Raw genomic sequence first — 19,882 nt, 5'->3', positions numbered from 1 at the left:
TCCAAGGTGGCTGAAAGAGACCAAGGCCCCATTCCTAGCAGAGTGTCCAGTTCTCCTATCCCATGGGCCACAATGATGCTCCAGGAACATTAGGCTTTGGGGCGGGGCACCTGGGTGCTCAGTTGGTTAAGCATCCGACTCTTGATTTCAACTCAGGTCATGATCTCACCGTTTGTGAGACTGAGCCCGACATATGGCTCAGCACTGACAATACACTAACAGTGCAGAGCCTACTTAGGATTTTCCCTCTCCCTCTTCACCCCCCCAATAAACTTTAAAAGACCAAAAAAACTAAGCTTTATGATGTCACATCTCTATACATAAGTAATACTTTGACCAACAATAAATATGATTTGCCAATAGTTAATAGTCTTCATGTTGCTGCTTCCTTAGGCTAAATCAGAAGTATGTACACGGGCACCTGGGTGGCTTAGTGGGTTAAGTGTCCGACTCTTGGTTTCAGCTCAGGTCATGATCTCACAGTTCATGAGTTCAAGCCGCACAAAGGGCTCTATGGTGGAAGCTGGGAGCCGGCTTGAGATTCTCTCTCTCTCCCTCTCTCTCTGCCCTCTCCCACTCATGCTGTCTCTGTCTCTCTCAAAATAAATAAACATAAAAAAATATTTAAAAATATGTACAGAGCTCATTTGTGACAGTATAAATATGATAGCATAAAATCACTTTGTAAAAGAAACTGGATAAAACCACAGCATAAAGAAGCAGTTTTACAGACACACTGACCAATGGAACAGAATTCAGAACTCAGAAGTGGACCCAAAAGTATACACCAACTAATAAAATAAAAGTATATACGCCAACTAATCTTTGACAAATCAGGAAAGAGTATCCAATGGAAAAAAGACAGCCTCTTTAACAGATGGTGCTGGGAGAACTGGACAGCAACATGCAGAAGAATGAAACTAGATCATTTTCTCACACCATGCACAAAAATCAACTCAAAATGGATAAAGGACCTGAATGTGAGACAGGAAACCATCAAAACCCTAGAGGAGAAAGCAGGAAACAACCTCCTCGACCTCCACCGCAGCAACCTCTTACTTGACACATCCTCAAAAGCAAAAGAATCAAGAGCAAAAATAAACTTTTGGGACCTCATCAAGATTAAAAGCTTCTGCGCGGCAAAGGAAGCAATCCATAAAACTAATTGGCAACCAACGGAATGGGAAAAGATAGTTGCAAATGACATATCAGATAAAGGGTTAATATCCAGAATCTATAAGGAACTCACCAAATTCCACGCCCGAAAAACAAACAACCCAGTGAAGAAATGGGCAGAAGATATGAACAGACACTTCTCCAAAGAGGACATCCAGATGGCCAACAGACACATGAAACGATGCTCAGCATCCCTCCTCATCAGGGAAATACAAATCAAAACCACACTGATACCCCACCTCACGCCAGTCAGAGTGGCTAAAATGAGCAAATCAGAGAACTCTAGATGCTGGCGAGGATGTGGAGAAACGGGCACCCTCCTACACTGTTGGTGGGAATGGAAACTGGTACAGCCCCTCTGGAAAACAGTGTGGAGGTTCCTCAAAAAGTTAACAATAGAACTCCCCTAGGACCCAGCAATTAGCACTGCTAGGAATTTACCCAAGGGATACAGGAGTGCTGATGCATAGGGGCACATGCACCCCAATGTTCACAGCAGCACTCTCCACAATAGCCAAAACATGGCAAGAGCCTAAGTGTCCATCAACAGATGAATGGATCAAGAAGATGTGGTTTATCTATACCATGGAATACTACATGGCAATGAGAAAGAATGAAATCTGGCCATTTGTAGCAACATGGATGGACCTTGAGGGTGTTATATTGAGTGAAATAAGTTAGGCAGAGAAGGACAAATACCATATGTTTGCATGTATAAGAGGATTAGGAGGAACTTAACGGAAGACCAAGGGGGAGAAGAAGGGGGGAAATAGTGGGGGAGAGGGAGAGAGGCAAACCCTAAGAGACTCTTGAATACTGAGAACAAACTGAGGACTGATGGGTGTTGGGGGGAGGAGGGAGATGTGCATGGAGGAGGGCACTTGTGGGGATGAGCATTGGGTATTATATGGAAACCAACTTGACAATAAACTATTTGTAAAGAAAATAAAATAAAATAAGTAAAAGAGGGGCGCCTGGGTAGCTCAGTCAGTTTTGAGCAACTGACTCCATTTCGGCTCAGGTCAAGATCTCATTATTTATAGTGGGATTGAGCTCCAGATCAAGCTCTGCAGACCCTGCTTGGGATTCTCTCTGATCCTCCCCTGTTCATGCCATGCACGCGCTCTCTCCCTCTCTCTCAAAATTAATAAATAAAAAACTTAAAAAAAAAAAAAAAGCAGTTTTACACTTTGTCTTTTAAATACTTTGTAGAACCTGCTATTAAACAGAAATTTTAGCAAAGTTCCAACTAAATATGGAGTTAGTTTTCCAACAACACTATTTTGTTTTTAGTCAGTGATTTAGTAAATTTTGTGTTTACTCTTTAGGAAGGAGAAATGGTTCTACAAAGTTATGTAGTGAAAAAAATCCAAAAACTATTAAAACACTATTAATCTTGTTTATGAATATCAGGGACTTGTGTAAAAATGGAAGGTATAATTTAAAGTTACCCAGTAAGGCCCCAAATGATGGCTACATTAATAAAGAGTATTAAGTTTACGTTTTAATACATACCAAGAAGTGGGGACATATTCTGAAATATGCGAAGCAACTCTGGTGTAACACATGGGCTGTTTTCCAAAGTCACTAACCTAGGAAGAAAAAACAGATAACTGAATCTCTTTCTACAGGCATTAAGCTATTAACAATACAACTTACTAAAAAACTGTCCCACCTGAAGGAAGAAAGAAAAATGGACAATACAGTAAGTTACAAAAGTTATCTTTCTACATCAAATGAAAAACCTATCTACAAATCGTGTATTATTATTTATATATACACAGCAAAAATAGTAAGGGAAGTAATTACATACTAAAATATTACAATCACAAAAAGTCTTTACAATAAAATTATAATGATACAGGAAAAGCATGATTATTATAAAATGGTCAAGGAGACACAAAATTACTTTGTTCTTTTTATATTTTTCTGTCACAAGTAACTGATGTATGTATCGAAGGACACTGGGCAATATGAAAGAATCAATATATAAAAAATAAAATATATATGGGTTGTGGTTTATCACAGAAGTGTGCATTTGGTTTACCTCCTCACCCCCTATCCAAAGAAGTTAAAAGAGAAAAAAAAATGTCATTGTCACAATAGCTCCAAGAAAGGTGTAGGAGGGGATCCTATTCAAAATCTTTCATATAAAAACTCTTATCCTACTATAAACAGAAAGTAAATCCTTAATGCAGTAAAAGAGGACCTCCCCAAACTCAAACAAAACACACCTAAATGATATGTGAAGCCATTTTCTGGAAAAACAGAATCACACCTTGAAAAATTTCTTCTATTACCTTGTCTACCTTCCCATCTACTGAATGTATATATGAAGGGCTCCTCACTTCCCATCTACTGAATGTATATATGATATGGCAACTAAGTTAAAAAGACACAAGAGTGAGAGGAAAAAGTTAAATAGTCTTTATTCACAAAAGGTCTGACTGACAGAAAAGAGATGGAGCAAGAATTCATCAAGTATTTTAACCACTAAGAGACTTCAATAAGTTGCTGAAAATATCAATACACTGTATACAAAAATGAACTCAGTTTCTATATATCAAAACAAATAATTAAGATTTAAATAGATGTTGGGGTACCCAGGTGCCTCAGTCGGTTGAGTGTCCGACTCTTGGTTTTAGCTCAGGTCATGATCTCGCAGATTTCTGAGATAGAGCCCCACATAGGGCTCTGTGCTAGTGGCTCAGATCCTGCTTGGGATTCTCTCTCTCCCTCTCTCTGACCCTCCCCCACCTGCATTGTCTCTCTCAAATAAAATAAAACTTAAAAACAAAATAAAAAGATTTAAATAGATACTATTCTAAGAGTCACTGATACAAAAATCTAGCATCATAATGATGTCAATTCTCTCTAAACTGTTATACAGAAACCAATAAAACTTCAAATCTCCTGTAGCCTGTTCCCTAGAAATTAGGAAAGTGGATTCTAAAATCGTTTGGAAGGCAAATGTCAAAGAATGAACAAGAAATTTATCAAGTAAACAAAACATATGTGGAGGGGAGGCACTTGCTTTACCACATGGTTCCTAGGTTAAGAAAGGATGGAAAATTCAGTCATTGGTGGTAAGCTACCGGGCCTCGACCTCACACAAAATACAGAAATTCATTCCAGTATTTATATGAGAAGTTATATAGTTTATTTTACAAGATACTAGCAGTATATACTTACAGCTTTAGGTTTAAGAAAGATTAAAGAAAAAGACAAATATGACTATATTAAGTTAACAATTATAGTATGCCACAAGTTGCCTCAAAATTGTGAAAATCTAAGTCACATGCTGGTAGATTGTTTCTAATACATAAAACTGAAAAGGGAACAGATTCAAAGGTATATACAAGAGGTTAGGAAGAGAAAAACGTACAGAACAAATGAAAAGCATTCCACAGAGGATACAAAAACTGGCAATAAACTCAATTATAAAAAGTATAAAAAGATACTGAATTCAACCAGTAATCAAGAAAATGCAAATTATAAGCAAAACAAGGTATAATTTTACCCCTACCATATTATCAGTATTTTCAGTCTGACCAAATACACACTGGGAAAGCTATATAAAGGTGAGAACTCTTGCACACTGCTGACAGAAAGAAGTTGCTATCTTGACTTGGACACTATCATTATCTGAAAAAGTGAAATATGTATATGTGCACACACCTATGATCTCATGAATAAGGCCTCATACTTTTGCATACCTTGTCATGTACAAAAATGTTCAAAGTTGGATTATTTGAAAATGGTCCATGAGTAAAGGAATTCTGTTACGTTTACACTACAAAACTCATCAATATGGATGAATCTTAGAACAGGGATCCAAAAAAATAAGCAAGTTAGAACAGCCATTGTAAAATCAATATGAAGCTTTAGTAAGATACATTGGGTAGAGTCACACACACACACACACACACACACACACACACACACACAAGCATGACTGTACAAACATTAAGCCACAAGAAAACCAAGGAATGAAAACAAAAAACACTGGTACACTGGGCTCATCCCTGAGAGGAAACAAACATGCCACACCATGGGCTTCATGGACATTCTTACTCTCCCATTTCTACACCAGGGTATGGAAAATGGATTTTCATTTTATGTAAGTTATAAATAATTACAGACAATATGACTTCCCTATTACTTTATATCTATGAACACAAATCTTAAATGCCAAAATTAAGAAAAGGAAGGGGGACTCAGAAGAAACCGGCCCCTCTTAAAATGAAGTATGTGTCACACACAAGCAGTGGTAGCTGTAGGCACTTCACTCTGATCAACAAGAACAGAAAGTGATTCCATTTCTAAAGAACAAAATGAAAGAAAGGATTTTTAAAATTCTTTCCTATTCCCCTTTAAAATGAAAAAAAGGGTGAGGGAGGGAGGGAGGGAGGGAGGGAGGAAAGGGAGGGAGGGAGGGAGGGAAGGAAGGAAGGAAGGAAGGAAGGAAGGAAGGAAGGAAGGAAGGAAGGAAGGAAAGGAAGGAAGGAAGGAAGGNAGGAAAGGAAAGGAAAGGAAAGGAAAGGAAAGGAAAGGAAAGGAAAGGAAAGGAAAGGAAAGGAAAGGAAAGGAAAGGAAAGGAAAGGAAAGGAAAGGAAAGGAAAGGAAAGGAAAGGAAAGGAAAGGAAAGGAAAGGAAAGGAAAGGAAAGGAAAGGAAAGGAAAGGAAAGGAAAGGAAAGGAAAGGAAAGGAAAGGAAAGGAAAGGAAAGGAAAGGAAAGGAAAGGAAAGGAAAGGAAAGGAAAGGAAAGGAAAGGAAAGGAAGGAAGACCATAATCCAGTCATGATATTTCAGGGAGAAAACAACTGATGGGCATATTCTAAATCTCCGAATATATTTGAAGTTCTGTTACTGGGACCAAGACTCCATGTGACTCTTTCCTCCCTCCCACTGTCATTACCTTAGTAAAAAGACCATTCAGGTCATTGTCACTCTCACTGCCTATGCTAGCTTCCACAATTCCAGCCATGCTACTTAAAAAAGGAAGAAGTCTTGGGACGCCTGGATGGCTCAGCTGGTTGAGTGTACGATTCTTGGTTTCGGCTCAAGTCATGAGCTCACAGTTCATAGGTTAGAGCCCGGTGTGGACCGTGCTTGGAATTCTCTCTCTCTGGTCCTCCCCTGCTAATACTCTGTCTCTCAAAATAAACAAAGTTAAAAAAAGAAAGGGGGGGGAGGGATCTTGTAGAGTTTAAAGTACTTAAAAATATAATGACAAGGCTATAACTCCAGATTAAACAAGTGAACGTTTAGAAAGGAAAGAAAAACAAAGCACTAATGAAAAGTAAAGGCACATGTTACTATTCTGATTAGTAAATAGACAAAGTTCTATGTACCAACATCTTTAGTTAGAGAAATAAACATTTTAATGTTACCCCTCTAAATAAAATATAGAAAACACAGAGTATGAAGTAAAGAGATAGGCCGAGCAATTCAACAAATAAATATAAGAGCGTGAAAATTCTTTTGAGGTAAAACACCTTTGGTTAAGTGAAATACAAAACATAAAAATTTGCTCTGTATGGGAGATACAACTAAATTTCTAACAGAAAAACTAAAATGTAAAAGTTGAATAATAACAATTAAGTCAAATCTAAAAAAAAATAAACCACAGGACAATATTAGTATCAAAGTTTAAATGCAAAAGAATTAAAAGGTGAAAAAATTGGGCGCCTGGATGGCTCAGTCGGTTGGGCATCCGACTTCGGCTCGGGTCATGATCTTGCAGTTTGTGGGTTCCCTGCATCGGGCTCTGGGCTGACAGCTTGGAGCCTGGAGCCTGCTTCAGATTCTGTGTTTCCCTCTCTCTCTCTCTCTCTGCCCCTCTCCTGCTTGTTCTCCCCCTCTCTCTCAAAAATAAACATTAAAAAAAAAAAAAAGGTGAAAAATTAATCAATACATACATATATCAAATGACGCTTCATGATAATATTTAAAATTTTAAATTCTGTGTTTTATTTATTAAATACTTTAAAGCAATATAGAAAAATACCAAAATTTTTGTGCAGTGAATAATTTTATTTCTAGCATTCAAGTATAAAATGAAATAGAAATAAAAAGGGACACTGACACAAAGCAGTTTAATAAATCACTGTCAAGATTAAAAAGTCAAACACTGATTTGAACTATACAATCTGTTAGAAACAATAAATAGAAAGCCTGCATCCTTAATATCATCACTAGTTTTGAGAATGTTACAAAAATAGAGCCTAGAGTCATTAAAATTCATATTAACTTTTTAAAAATTATATGTGACAAGTTGTATTTACAATGCAATAAATCCAGACCTGAATCATATACCTTAATATCAGCAAAAAATAAATGAGGTTGTGTCAAATAAAACATTAAAAAAACTGTAATGCTACCACCAAAATAGCAAGACCTAAGGGAAATAGCCCGTTATAATCCAAGGCAAATTCAGAGCTTTAAATGCTTTAGCACTTAAGAAAAGCTAATGAAGTAGCCATTTTTTATAGCTTTAAGACAATATATCCAGCTAACTATAGGAAGTAGAAAATCTGAAGCAGAAATAAAGTAACCAAAGGTCAGAAACAGAGAACTCATAAAAACTCATGTAGTTTTCACAATAAAAAGAAAAATCTCTAAAAAATGTACTTTAAAAGTGATAATAAACGTACTTTAAAAAAAGATAAAACAAAAATAAAACTACAAATAACAGATAAAGCACATACATTTATTTTTTTTATTAGTATCTTAAGGGAGGAAGTACCAAAATTAACAGACATGGAAAATCAAAACTAAATTAAGTATGTATAAACTAACAACTAAGAAAACAACCTAAAATTATGAAACTGCGAATCCCTTCCCAGCCACTACCATGAGTCCATTTCCAGTTTTCTTTTATGCTAAATTTTCAAATCATCCAAAGAATAGTTACCGTATCATAGAGATCATTCCAGTATGGAAAAAAACAGTTTTTTTAAAACAGTGAATTGACGAAACACACATAACTCTGATATGAAATCTGTATCACAAAATATGGACAAGAGATCTTCAGAGTTCAGGAAATAATAAGATCTGATAAAATGCCATACAATAGACTTGTATAACGTATTAAAAGTAAAACTCACCCTAGCAAGAAAAGTTTACCTCAGAATTCAGTTTTTTAAAAAAAGAGAGTCTGAGGTTTTAAGATTCCAATCTCTGGAGTAGACAGCAAAAGGCAATCAAATCGGGGTTTGTTTTTTTTTTTTAATGATGAAGAGCATATTATACTTAATGGTATATAAGCTACATAAACTTATTGTCGACCAGTATACATTACCTGATCCTACTTCCTTTAACAAAGAAAAAAACCAAAACAAAAAAATGTTAATAGTTTGTTCAAATTCTGTTTAAAAATATTTTAGAGTAACACATTTATATTAGGAAAGAAGACTAAAAATTACTGAGTCAAATCTAAGAATGTAGGTTAAATGACAAAGAAAAATACACTTTAAGTAGAAAAAGGAAATGATAAATATAAGAGCAAAAATTAATAAACAGGTAACAAAAATAGAACAAAGAGAAAGCCAAAGGGTGGTTCTTTGAGAAGACTAGTAACACTGGCAAATGTCTAGCAAGTTGGATCAAGAGACAGAAAAAAAAAAAAACAGGGAGGGGGACATGTAATCACTCTATATGACCTCAAACAACTCCTGCTCCTAATTATCCCTAGTAAATTCAAATTCCCATTCTCCAAAGTAACTATCTTGTATCTTTTTTCTCCACAAATCCCTTCTATTTTATATGCACTTCCACTTCAGCCAGTAATACTAAGTTATTGACTATGCTTCATATTTGAGAAAACTATTAAACCCAACACAACACCTTCCTATCACATCCCACTTTAATACAAAAATCCATCTTCCTGCCTTCAGTTAAAATGAAGTGTCACTGATATTATTTAAAACAAAACCAAGCAAACAAACAACTACATTTGCTAAATCCCATCCCTTCTTGCCTCCAATTAGGTCACTCTCTGGAGCTTCATCATTCCTTCTAGACTCTGCATTCCCCACACCAGACAACTGCTGCCCAATTTTGATATTCCTCTTCATTCTAAGTGCTCCCGATGTTGTCAATGCTCAAAATCTGTAACTAATTTACTTAATTTCAATTCTACCCTGTTCTTATTGCATTACTGAAACCCCTCCTACCATCTCCATGTGGCCAAATTCACTTCTTTGTGCTACTCTAGGATAATCAGAACATTTGACATAGCTGACCACTCTTTCAGGAAATACTCGCCTTTCTTGGCTTGGTTTTCCTCTTCCATCACCAGACAGCTCTACTTTGTCATCGCTAATAGCTCCTCATGCAACCTCAAGAATGCCTTAAGTTCCTTGGGATTCTGCTAGGAGCAGAATGTTCCATATCTGCCCTTTTCTTCCTAGGCAATTTTATTGATTCTCATATACCAAATGCTAACCACTTAATGTACATTAGCTTATCCTCACGACAACCATGTGAGATAGAATCATACTTCCTCAATTTACAGATTAGGAAAGTGAGGCTCACAGATGATGGTTACATACCTAATACAATTGTATAATTAGGACTGGCACCTACATCTGACAAACAAAAAAGAACAAAAGAAGTATTTCAACAATGTCTTTATATTTACATACAACTAAAGGCTTAGGGAAAAAAAGAGATAACAACAGAGTAATGCATGTTATCACCTGTTGATGTAATCCTTAAAAAAATGTATATACTTTTAATAAAAACATTAAAATGCTAATACAATACTGTTAAGTATCTGAGTCTGTCTCTTTACTATAACTACTTTTAATTTTTATAATAGTCCAGATCATATATGTCTACATGTTTATAGAAAAGTATGTGCCAGGGGTGCCTGGGTGTCTCAGTAGGTTAAGCATCTGACTCTGGCTCAGGTCATGATCTCACAGTTTGTGGGTTCAAGCCCCATGTCAGTCTCTGCGCTGAGAGCTCAGAGCCTGGAGCCTGCTTCAGATTCTGCGTCTCCCTCTCTCTCTGCCCCTCTCCTGCTTGTGCTCTGTCTCTCAACAATAAAGTTTACCAAAAAAATTAAAGAAAGGAAAAAAAAAAACAAAAGTAGGTGCCAGAGGCTAATGTCTTAATTTGTAATCTGGAGTAGGGGCTAGCCAACTAGAACTCATGGGTCAAAATCAACCCACATCTGATTTATGTAAATGATGTTTTACTGGAACACAAACAGTGGTCTATGACCACTCTCAGCTCAAATAGAAGTGAATAGTCAAGATAAGAGACCACATAGCCTGGAAAGTCTAAAATATCTACTGTCTGCTCCATTACAGAAAAAGTTTGCCAACATCTGATCTAGAGTAATCCATCCTGTACAAATAAAAATGTATCAAATATAAAAGGTTTCAACACATGCTAATTTACAATAAAACCACCCAAAGTCATTCAGGTTCCAACAACATAACCTACAAAATATGAGAAAGTCAACTTGTGAATTGACTATCTACCTAATGTTTTAAAATCATTCATGTAGTATTCTGCTACAGATCATTAATTTATAATTTGCACCAAAGACAATTTCTAAAAATCAAAAAAATGTTCATTTCTAAACATCTAAGAAAAACTAAGGCAGGAAGGAAGGGAGGGAGGGAGAGAAAGAAGGAGGAAAAAAGGAAACCAGAAATACTCTTTTTTTCCATGGTTAATTTCTGTGATTTTCTTTTTTAATTTCAATAGTTTATACATTACAATGTTTAAGCCATTCCTGAATTATAACTGAACTGCAGAAATTTGCTGTCATCAGTAAGCTTAGTAAAGCAAAAGGATATTCTAGCACAGTTCCTTACACAGTGGGCAATCAAAGATCTGTGACACCGAGCTGCCTCAGAAATGGAGTTTTCCTTTTTTAACTTTTAACACAACACACTACTCACTTGGCAAAATAATTAGTCAAGACGAAGTAGCCTCAACATTTGGGGCTAAGATATACAGTATCTGAGTACTTAATACATGAGGTAGTAAGAAGCTGAACAATAACATCCCCCAAAACATCTCATTTAACAGGCTGCAAGTTTTAGGTCATTTTTAGTTTTGAAATTTTATTGAACTTTCCCAATTTTACCAAATTCCAAAGATTAAATGCAGCCAAGTTGTACTAAAATTTCCTCTTTCAACTTTGACTACTATGAGCCTATACTGAGTGACAGCTGCCAAGAATACATGGAGCTATGATGTCATCCAATTCAGGGAAAATGATTTTATGTTTTTGTTTTTAAATACTGGGTTTTTAAGGCCTGTTACATGACCTTTGCTTTATCGGCATGAGAATAGGGAAGGCCAGGAAAAAAAAAATCCAGGGAATCAAATTTTTCCTCTTACCATAATTCTAAACCATCTTCCAGAAGATAAACATGTGGAGGCTGGGAAACATCTGTACTCAGTTGAATAACTGGGAGCAGGAAAGGGTAGAGGTTCTTGCTGTCTGCTCCTAATCCCTATGAGAAGTATAAATAAAACTTAACGTAAGACACTCTAAGATCCCACCCCCATCAAAAAATAACCTATCATATAAAAGAGTCCTAAAACGAACTTATAAAAAATAAATCAATCAGATTTTCTGGGATGGTCCTAACTATAAGCACTACTAAAACAAGGTTAGTTCTGTTTACAATTAAACAGCAAGTGGCAAAAAAAAAAATACCATCCAATTGCCCAATGGTAGTAAAACCATATACACCAAGGCTATAAACATCCATTTATTTTAAGAGATTCCATATATATCTTTCCCTCTTTGACTACTAAAGAGGTACCAACACTGTTATATTAAAGTCAATAAGTTATCTCATCTACATAATCTAAAATGAACCCAATCAAAATGTTCATCAGTAAGATAACTATATCATAGTACATTCATATTCCAGAATACTGACTAGCCAATGAAAAAGTATTAGGCATGGAATGAAAACAATCTCAAAAATAATTACAAACTAGATTCCAGAGGTGCAGAAGTATGTGTATAACAACTGCACAAATCCCATAATTTCTAAATACCTACCATATGCAAAGAGATATATGCATAAAAATGTTTCTTTGGGGTATATAGAAAAAATTAATGCTAATTAAATACAGAAAGGGGAAAAGGATGCTGAAAGAAGGTAAAAAATTCTTTTTTTAAGTTTTAAAGAAGTGTACAAAAATTTTTTTAATAAACAATTTTTAGTGATACTTTTAATGACCCAAAAATGGATGAAAAAGAGGGGGTTTTATCTAAAATTCTAGTTTGCCTAATTATTGTTTTATGGAGATTGACTCAGTGTATCACGCTAAGTTCAAGAACTCTGAAAGAAAACAAAGAGGATAAAAAGCCAATTTTTAATACATAATAATCTCTGTAATCGGATTAACAAAGAAAGGAAACCAATAAATATCAAACACCTCATTTAGGAAGTAATTCAAATATCAATAGCTAACAGTAAATTAACATTATGTCAAACAAAACAAAATCTATATGTACGTATCTTCTAATGGCATATGCATACTGAGTTCAATCTTTTTTAGTGGGGCAGATACTTCAGTGGAAATGCATAAAGCTTATCCTTAAGTAAGGATTTATACTTTATACTTTCTAAAAGTATAAGTCAGTTGAAAGACCTTACTCAGGATCTTTTTAAAGAAAGAGAATTATTAAAATGTCACACTTAATAAAGTAGTACATTGTGTCTTAAAATTTAGTTCCGTTTCACTCTGTAGTTCAATCTTTAATAGAACAAAAAGAAAAAAGGAACATTAAGATAAACTAGTCAAGTTCATTTTGATTATTACGTAGACTTAAAATTTCCTAGAAAAATTAAAATCCATCTACTTACTTACTGCACATCCCGAGAAGCATGAGATGCTAGCTTTAGCAAAACTAAAGTAAGCCACTGCTAAACAAGTACGACTCTCTCTGTCTAAGCCTAAAGACATTTACTCTGTAGTCTAATGGCCTGAAGAATTTGGCAACCCCAGATACACAGCTTTAAATAAATCTGAACATTCTCTCGGCCCACAGTTATAACAAGACACTGTCTACAACACTATGAAATAATCAACATAAGACATTGTGTACAATACTATGAAAGCTCAAAATTAAATTCATCAGTTATTAAAATGATCAGAAATGCTTCAAGAGGCAGAAATCTTACTGTATAATAATTACATAAGAAAGGAAAATGAGGTGAAGGGTACTCTGAACTATCTTTGCAAAAGCCTGTGAATTTATAATTATTATTTTTTAAGTTAAGTGGGAAAAAAAATAACACCCCCTAAACATTGGCATTTCTCAGGCTAATGTATTTCATTGCCTTCTCCTTTGCCATGCGCATGCTGAAAATGTCCCAACATATTATCTTCACACACCGATCTCTGAACTCCAGACACTGAATAACTATAGGACGTCATCACCCAGAAGTCATCTCAACTCTTAAGGTGACCACTGAAACATTTCACTGTCTTCCTAAAAAACAGTACCTCTACCAGCATTTCCAAACTCAAGTGACCTGTACCACTACCAATTTTGTGGTAGTCAACCTCCTCCTGGTTCCTCTTCCTACTTACCCCACATCTCAACAATCCCTCATTCTAATATTTTTCAAATCTTTCCCCTTCTTTCCATGAGTTTTACTTCAGATCCACATCATCTCTTTCAGGGTTAACAGAAAGCCTACCAACCACTTTCCTTGACCTTAGTTTTACTCCATCCCAAACCTTGTCACCACTGACACCCTGATTTCCTTTCAAAAATAAAAATGCTAACACTCCTTAGTTCTTGTGGCCTTCCTGACCAGGCCCATATACCCACGCTCTGTACTATGTGCCAGCTACACCAAACAACTCAGTATGAGCAATCACAATGTTAAAATCTGGAGGAAGCTGACAGATTTAATGCATACATATACTACTGTTCTCTGCCAAGATCCACTTAAAGAATATAGGAGAATGTGTTTAAAAGACCTATAACCATAAGTACGAAGATAACATAAGACAAAGGCTGAAAAGACAAGAAAAAACTGACTTACCAAACTCAGAAAACCAAGTTCAAACTGACCAGTAAAAAAAAAAAAAAAAAAAAGAAAAAGGGCAAGAAGAAACTTGATTTACGTTACAGAAACTCCAAGACTCAGGAATTGGCAGCACCAGGTATTTTAGGAAGGGCGAGGTTCAAGGTCAGATATTAAAACTAAGAGGGTCTCTAGAAAGTGTTTTACAAAGCAGATCTCTTCCAAGTCCACAAACAAACAACTGGTCCTCTTTGAATCTCTGATAAGGTAATGCAAATTATTTCAAGGCAAGGAGATACTGGTAATCACAAGCAGGGATACTACATTAAAAAAAGGGAGATGTAACATGCAGGAGGCAGGAAAATGAAAGATCTTTTACTGAGAAAAGATATCAGAAAGAAGAACCGTTCCCCTACAAAACCACCCAGCTAGATTATATCTGAAAGGAAAAATTCACAATTAATAAGTTTCCTATACATTTTCAACTCTCTCCATCAGTTGTTTGTTTGTCTTTAAGTAGGCTTCTTGCCCAGCCTGGGGCCCATGCAGAGCCTGAACTCATGACTCTGAGGTCAAGAGCTGAGATCAAGAGTCAGACGCTTAAACAACTGAGCCACGCAGGTGCCCCTCAATTAGCTTTTTAGTATCTAAATCTATATAGACAAAATGTTGATGATTCTTAAAGTTGGGTGACTGATTATACTGTTCTTCCTTTTCTGTATGCTTCAAATTTTTCACAAGTTAAAAAATAATAACCAAAGCACGCAATCAAGGACCAAAAGATGATCTCTTCAATCAGAGACTACTAGTCTGGGTTCCCAGGGCTTAAAAAATGAAAACAAATCATACAAGCCAACTATTATCTCTCTCTCAAATCTTAAAAATCCAAAGATCGCAGTGTTTTCTACAAAATGGAACTTAAAAATCCTTAGTATAATTTTCTCAAATGACTGAAAAACACATTTTAAACTACAGTCTCAACTTTAATAACAAACGTCATATGCTTTCTTCAAGAAGGGTGAATGAGCACTTGGTTGGATCCCTGCACCTCTGGCCTAAACTTATAAAGAGAGTACAGAAAGGTCATGATGGAAGGAAAAGGGCCTATGCACTCCAAACATTCCAGGCAGGTTACTGTGGCTTCCTCAGACTTGCCGAGGTAACCCCACCTGAGGAGACAGAGATGCTGGGTTTTTTCATACCTCCCTCACAAAACTCTCAAATGGGAGTCTAATAAGAACACATTGTGGCAAAGACATAATGCAAAAGAGGTGGGATCACTCTTGGTTCTGTTACCTCTGAGAGCAATGTCAGGGTAGTCGGTAACCTTATCCTAGCCTTTGTACCTTCTTCTATAAAAGGGACATAATCTTCACAAGAGATCACAACAATTAAATGATAGGTAAGAAGAGATGCTACATGAGACACTTATTAAAAAGGAGGTGCTTTTACAGAAATTTTGTATCACTATTCATTTATCTGAAACTGCCTTGGGTAGGATTTTGTAACTATAAAACTCATCCATGAATATTTACTGAAAGAAAAAAATTTACATTTCAAAAAAAGGATGTCTGAGGAAGGTTTTTAAAAACTCATATTCAAAATTTTCCCATTTTTAGCTTATAAGAAAAATAGAGAGTGGTAACTATCAACTCAGAGCTCTCCTCATGGGACAGTCTATCACACTTTGGGGCAAGGCTAGTAAAACTCAGTTGAGCATACCTGGATGCAGATATTCTGAGACTTGGCATTAAAATCTTACCTTCCTGTCCTCTCGCAGTCGGAATATTATTCACTCTAACAGTTCACATGACAACTACAGCCTGTATATCACGCTCTTAAATTTGAGATTCCTCTCTGCCTGTTGCACAACCCCAACACTTCAAAATCAAGAGGACTAAAACCATATTCATTTCTTCCCTCAAAGAACTCACCTGTTTCTCTACACACTCAATTTATGAAATGGTAAAATTTTTATTTAGATCACAAAAAGAAGAGTAAAAATGAAGAGTAAATTTATGCGGAAAAGCTCTGAATACCAAGCAAAGTGTGTGCAAAGTACAATGGAGTGCACAAATCATGGGTCTATCACCACGAGAGACCACTAGATCTAATGAAAGGAATCATCTTTAAAAAGGAAAGAATATTTTCCAGATGTCAAGAAATGTCCCAAGTCAGCACACAAAAGTCATTTTTAAAACTGTTTAAGATCATTCATGAAAAAGACAAAGAGAGAGGCCTTTCACTACCATTAAAATAAACCACATGAAAACAATGAAAAATACATAAAAGGGGGAGGGGGAAGCAAAATCCCAGGATCTTAAGTACAGAGAATGAGTGGTTCCGGGGGGGGGGGGGGGGGGGGGGAATCACTGAAATATAGAAAAGGGATTAACAGGTAAAAATTTCCATTTATATAATAAAGAGGGCCCAGAGATTAAAAGAACAGCACAAGGAATTTAGTCAATAATACCCTATTAATGTTTTATGGTGACAAAGGGCACCTACACTCCTTGTGGTGAACACTAATGTACAGGACTGTCCAATCACCTATTGTACACATGAAACTAACAGAACACTGTATAGTAATCAGACTTCAATAATAAAAATAGAAATATACTAGATTCAAAAACTGGAAAGTAACTTACCTGAACAAGGTGAATAAGTGTTGTCAGAATAGCACATCTCAACATATTGTGTTCTTCACTCTGCTTCCAAAGAAGAGGCAAATACTGTACCAAACATCCTACATACGGTCGTATCTATCACAACAGAAGGAGGGGAAGCAAAAAACTACATTAGGAAAGAAGGCAGTTTCCTTCAAGACACACTGAGAGAACACTATTAAGTCCCAGGCAGTAAATATTTAATATTTACTAGGTGAAATATACTATGTATATATCTTCTTAAGGATAAATCAGAGACCTAAAGCTCTATGGTAAATATTTTTAAAGAATTTAAAATAAGTACCAAATTTACTGCATGAAATAAACTTTAGGAAAACAACATAATACAGCCAGTTAATTAGAGTTTAACAGAAAATGCTATTATATCCTGGTTTTTTTTTTTTTTTTTAATAAAACAGCTTACCTAACTGGAAATTACACTGTTTTAAAAAGTCAGCATTTACTCATACATTCAACAATTATCTGATGGCATCCTCCAGTAACAGGCCCTGAGGACAAGGCACCAGAAAGAAAAGAATGTAAAGGTACATTTACAAACCGTTAGAGTGAAAAAAGGTAAGTATAATGATAAAGGGGTACAGGAGATATAATGAAAACACAGAAGAAAATCTTTAAAAAAAAAATTTTTTTTTTAATGTTTGTTTATTTTTGAGAGAGAGAGAGAGAGAGAGAGAGAGAGACAGAGACAGAGACAGAGAGGGAGGGAGTGGGGCAGGGACAGAGAGAAAGAGAAACACAGAGTCTGAATGAAGCAGGCTCCAGGCTTCGAGCTGTCAGCACAGAGCCTGATGCAGGGCTTGAACTACAAACCATGAGATCGTGATCTGAGTCGAAGTGACGCTTAACTGACTGAGGCACCCAGGCGCCCCAAGAATACCTTTCTTAAAATATACAATTGTTAAGAGCGCACAGATTAAGCTAACCAGTTTTAAAAATTAAAGATGAAAATATTTATTTAAAAATAAGCCCTGAAACACAGCATAGCTTGACAATGAGTTTCCTAAGAAATAAAAGGGACTTACACTGAAGCTGTACAGCCCTCCAGTGTCTCAGCTGGTTTATGGTCATTGTATCGGGAATCACTCTGATGAAGAGTATGCTTCATGATAAACAAAAATACTAGACCTTCACAACTTCAGCAATAGCTATCTCAATCCCATGGATTAAAATTACAAATTGCTCCCAGAAAAATGAGTTTACCTTTTTGGCTTATAAAACACCTCACACTAAAAGGGTATCAAAATATGTGTAGAATTTGTTGTCCTTGGGGACGCAAAGAAGGCTACAAAAGACAAGTTAAATATTTGCCTAAATATTCAAGCGAGATGAAACTGAAAAAATATTACAAGACTCTTCATTTATTATATATCACCTTATCTTCAAGTTTTGAATTCTACTATTATTTATTGAACACTTAATCCTGCTAAGTGCTCTCTACCTCAGAGATCACTCCGATTAGCTTATTAAAAGCAGATCAATCAATATGTAAAAACATAGGTTTTTAAAGCATCTAGCTCATGCACACTTAGCAGAAAACAATATATAACAGCATGTTCTACTGACATGGAAAATAATATTCCATGTTTTAATATTCAAGTGAGAACACTTTCCAAGGAAAGGCACCAAGGGGGTATATGCTTTTAATTACAGATAAGGTAGGTTAAAACCAAAGTACCCGGGTATATTCAAAAGTCATAAAGTATTTACATCCTAAACTTAGCTGTACATTAGAATTTATGACGTTCTAAATTTAAATTAATTCTTCAGAAACAGAATTTCAATAATCACCCACAGAGTTACTGTTGCAAAAGATATCCCCCAAAAACAGGGGTGCAGGGCTGGAGATTAGAAAATAGTGAGAGGGTGCCTGGGTGGCTTAATAGGTTAAGCGTACCACTCTTGATTTCAGCTCAGGTCATGATCTTACAGTTCATGGGTTCAAGCCTCGAGTCAGGCTCTGCAATGACAGCAGAGAGCCTGCTTGGAATCCTCTCTCTGCCCCTCCCATGCTCACACTCTCCTTCTCTCTCAAAATGAATAAACTAAATAAACTTTAAAGAAAAGAGAGGGAGACCATTAGAGCCAAATATGTTTCCTTAGGCAGAAAAGGAGGAGGTTAAAAACCACATTAATGGGACAGCTGAGAAAATCTTATATGGACTTGATATTAGATAATAGTATTACATTAATGTAAGTTCCCTGAGTCTAATCAGTTATAGGTAAGAAAAGAAGTCTAATATTCTGGGGCGAAGTGCCATGATGTTTGAAACCAACAGGAATTTGTATACGCACATAGATTAAAAAAAGAGATTAAAACCTGCAAGAACTAGGTGAAGGATATACAGGTGTTGACTTTTGCAACTTTTCTGTATATTGAAAATATTTCAATGCAAAGACATAGAAGAAAAAATAATGCCCATATACAATTGTGCAAAAGATTACCAGCTATGGGCCATTTCAATAGGCCAATATCAATTATTTGCTCAACATCTAAAAAAAATGCATGGAATTAGGAATGTTTACTAGACACTGGGCTAAGTAATAACCCTATAAGAGAAACTAAACTATCAGCTTAACACTAAAGAGATGAAAAAGTACACCAAATGCACTCATCTTTTGGCACCTCTACTCAAAAAGAAAATAAAATAGAACACAGGGAAGTACTACAAGAATTATAGTCTTACAAGTTAGGTCATCATATATAGGGAGGTATCCACTTTCCCTCCTAACACATTACTGAAAATGTGAAAATCAAGTATGTGACAGCCTAAGAAATGTTTTAAAAAGGTTTCCATACATGGGGACTTAGATATAATTTTCACAAAATATTAAATATTTCACACAGGCCCTTTTATTTTGTTCTTTTTCTTCAAAAATGCAGAAGTTCAAAGACTGCCTGCTTGATACCCAAACCTGATGATTACCTATTTCTTCTATGTATTTATTGGATTGTACAATGGAGTAATTAATCAACTACTTCTGCAAAAAGCAGAG

General features: G+C 35.7%; 1 protein-coding gene across 1 annotated transcript in view; it reads right to left on the bottom strand.

The window, feature by feature from the left end:
* Positions 1-19,882, bottom strand: part of IPO11 (importin 11) — a 197,697-nt gene that overhangs the window by 94,312 nt on the left and 83,503 nt on the right. Inside the window, exons 20-22 of the mRNA XM_039255589.1 lie at positions 16,850-16,963; positions 11,542-11,657; positions 2,692-2,768 (exon numbers count right to left, since the gene is read on the bottom strand). Coding sequence (XP_039111520.1) covers positions 2,692-2,768; positions 11,542-11,657; positions 16,850-16,963 — 307 coding nt within the window. The remainder of the gene's footprint in view (positions 1-2,691; positions 2,769-11,541; positions 11,658-16,849; positions 16,964-19,882) is intronic.

The sequence above is a fragment of the Hyaena hyaena genome, unplaced genomic scaffold (assembly GCF_003009895.1).
Source record: "Hyaena hyaena isolate Hyena2069 unplaced genomic scaffold, ASM300989v1 scaffold_532, whole genome shotgun sequence".
Lineage (NCBI taxonomy): Eukaryota > Metazoa > Chordata > Mammalia > Carnivora > Hyaenidae > Hyaena > Hyaena hyaena.
The sequence above is the reverse complement of the archived record's forward strand: the minus strand, read 5'-3'. Positions and strand labels throughout refer to the sequence as shown.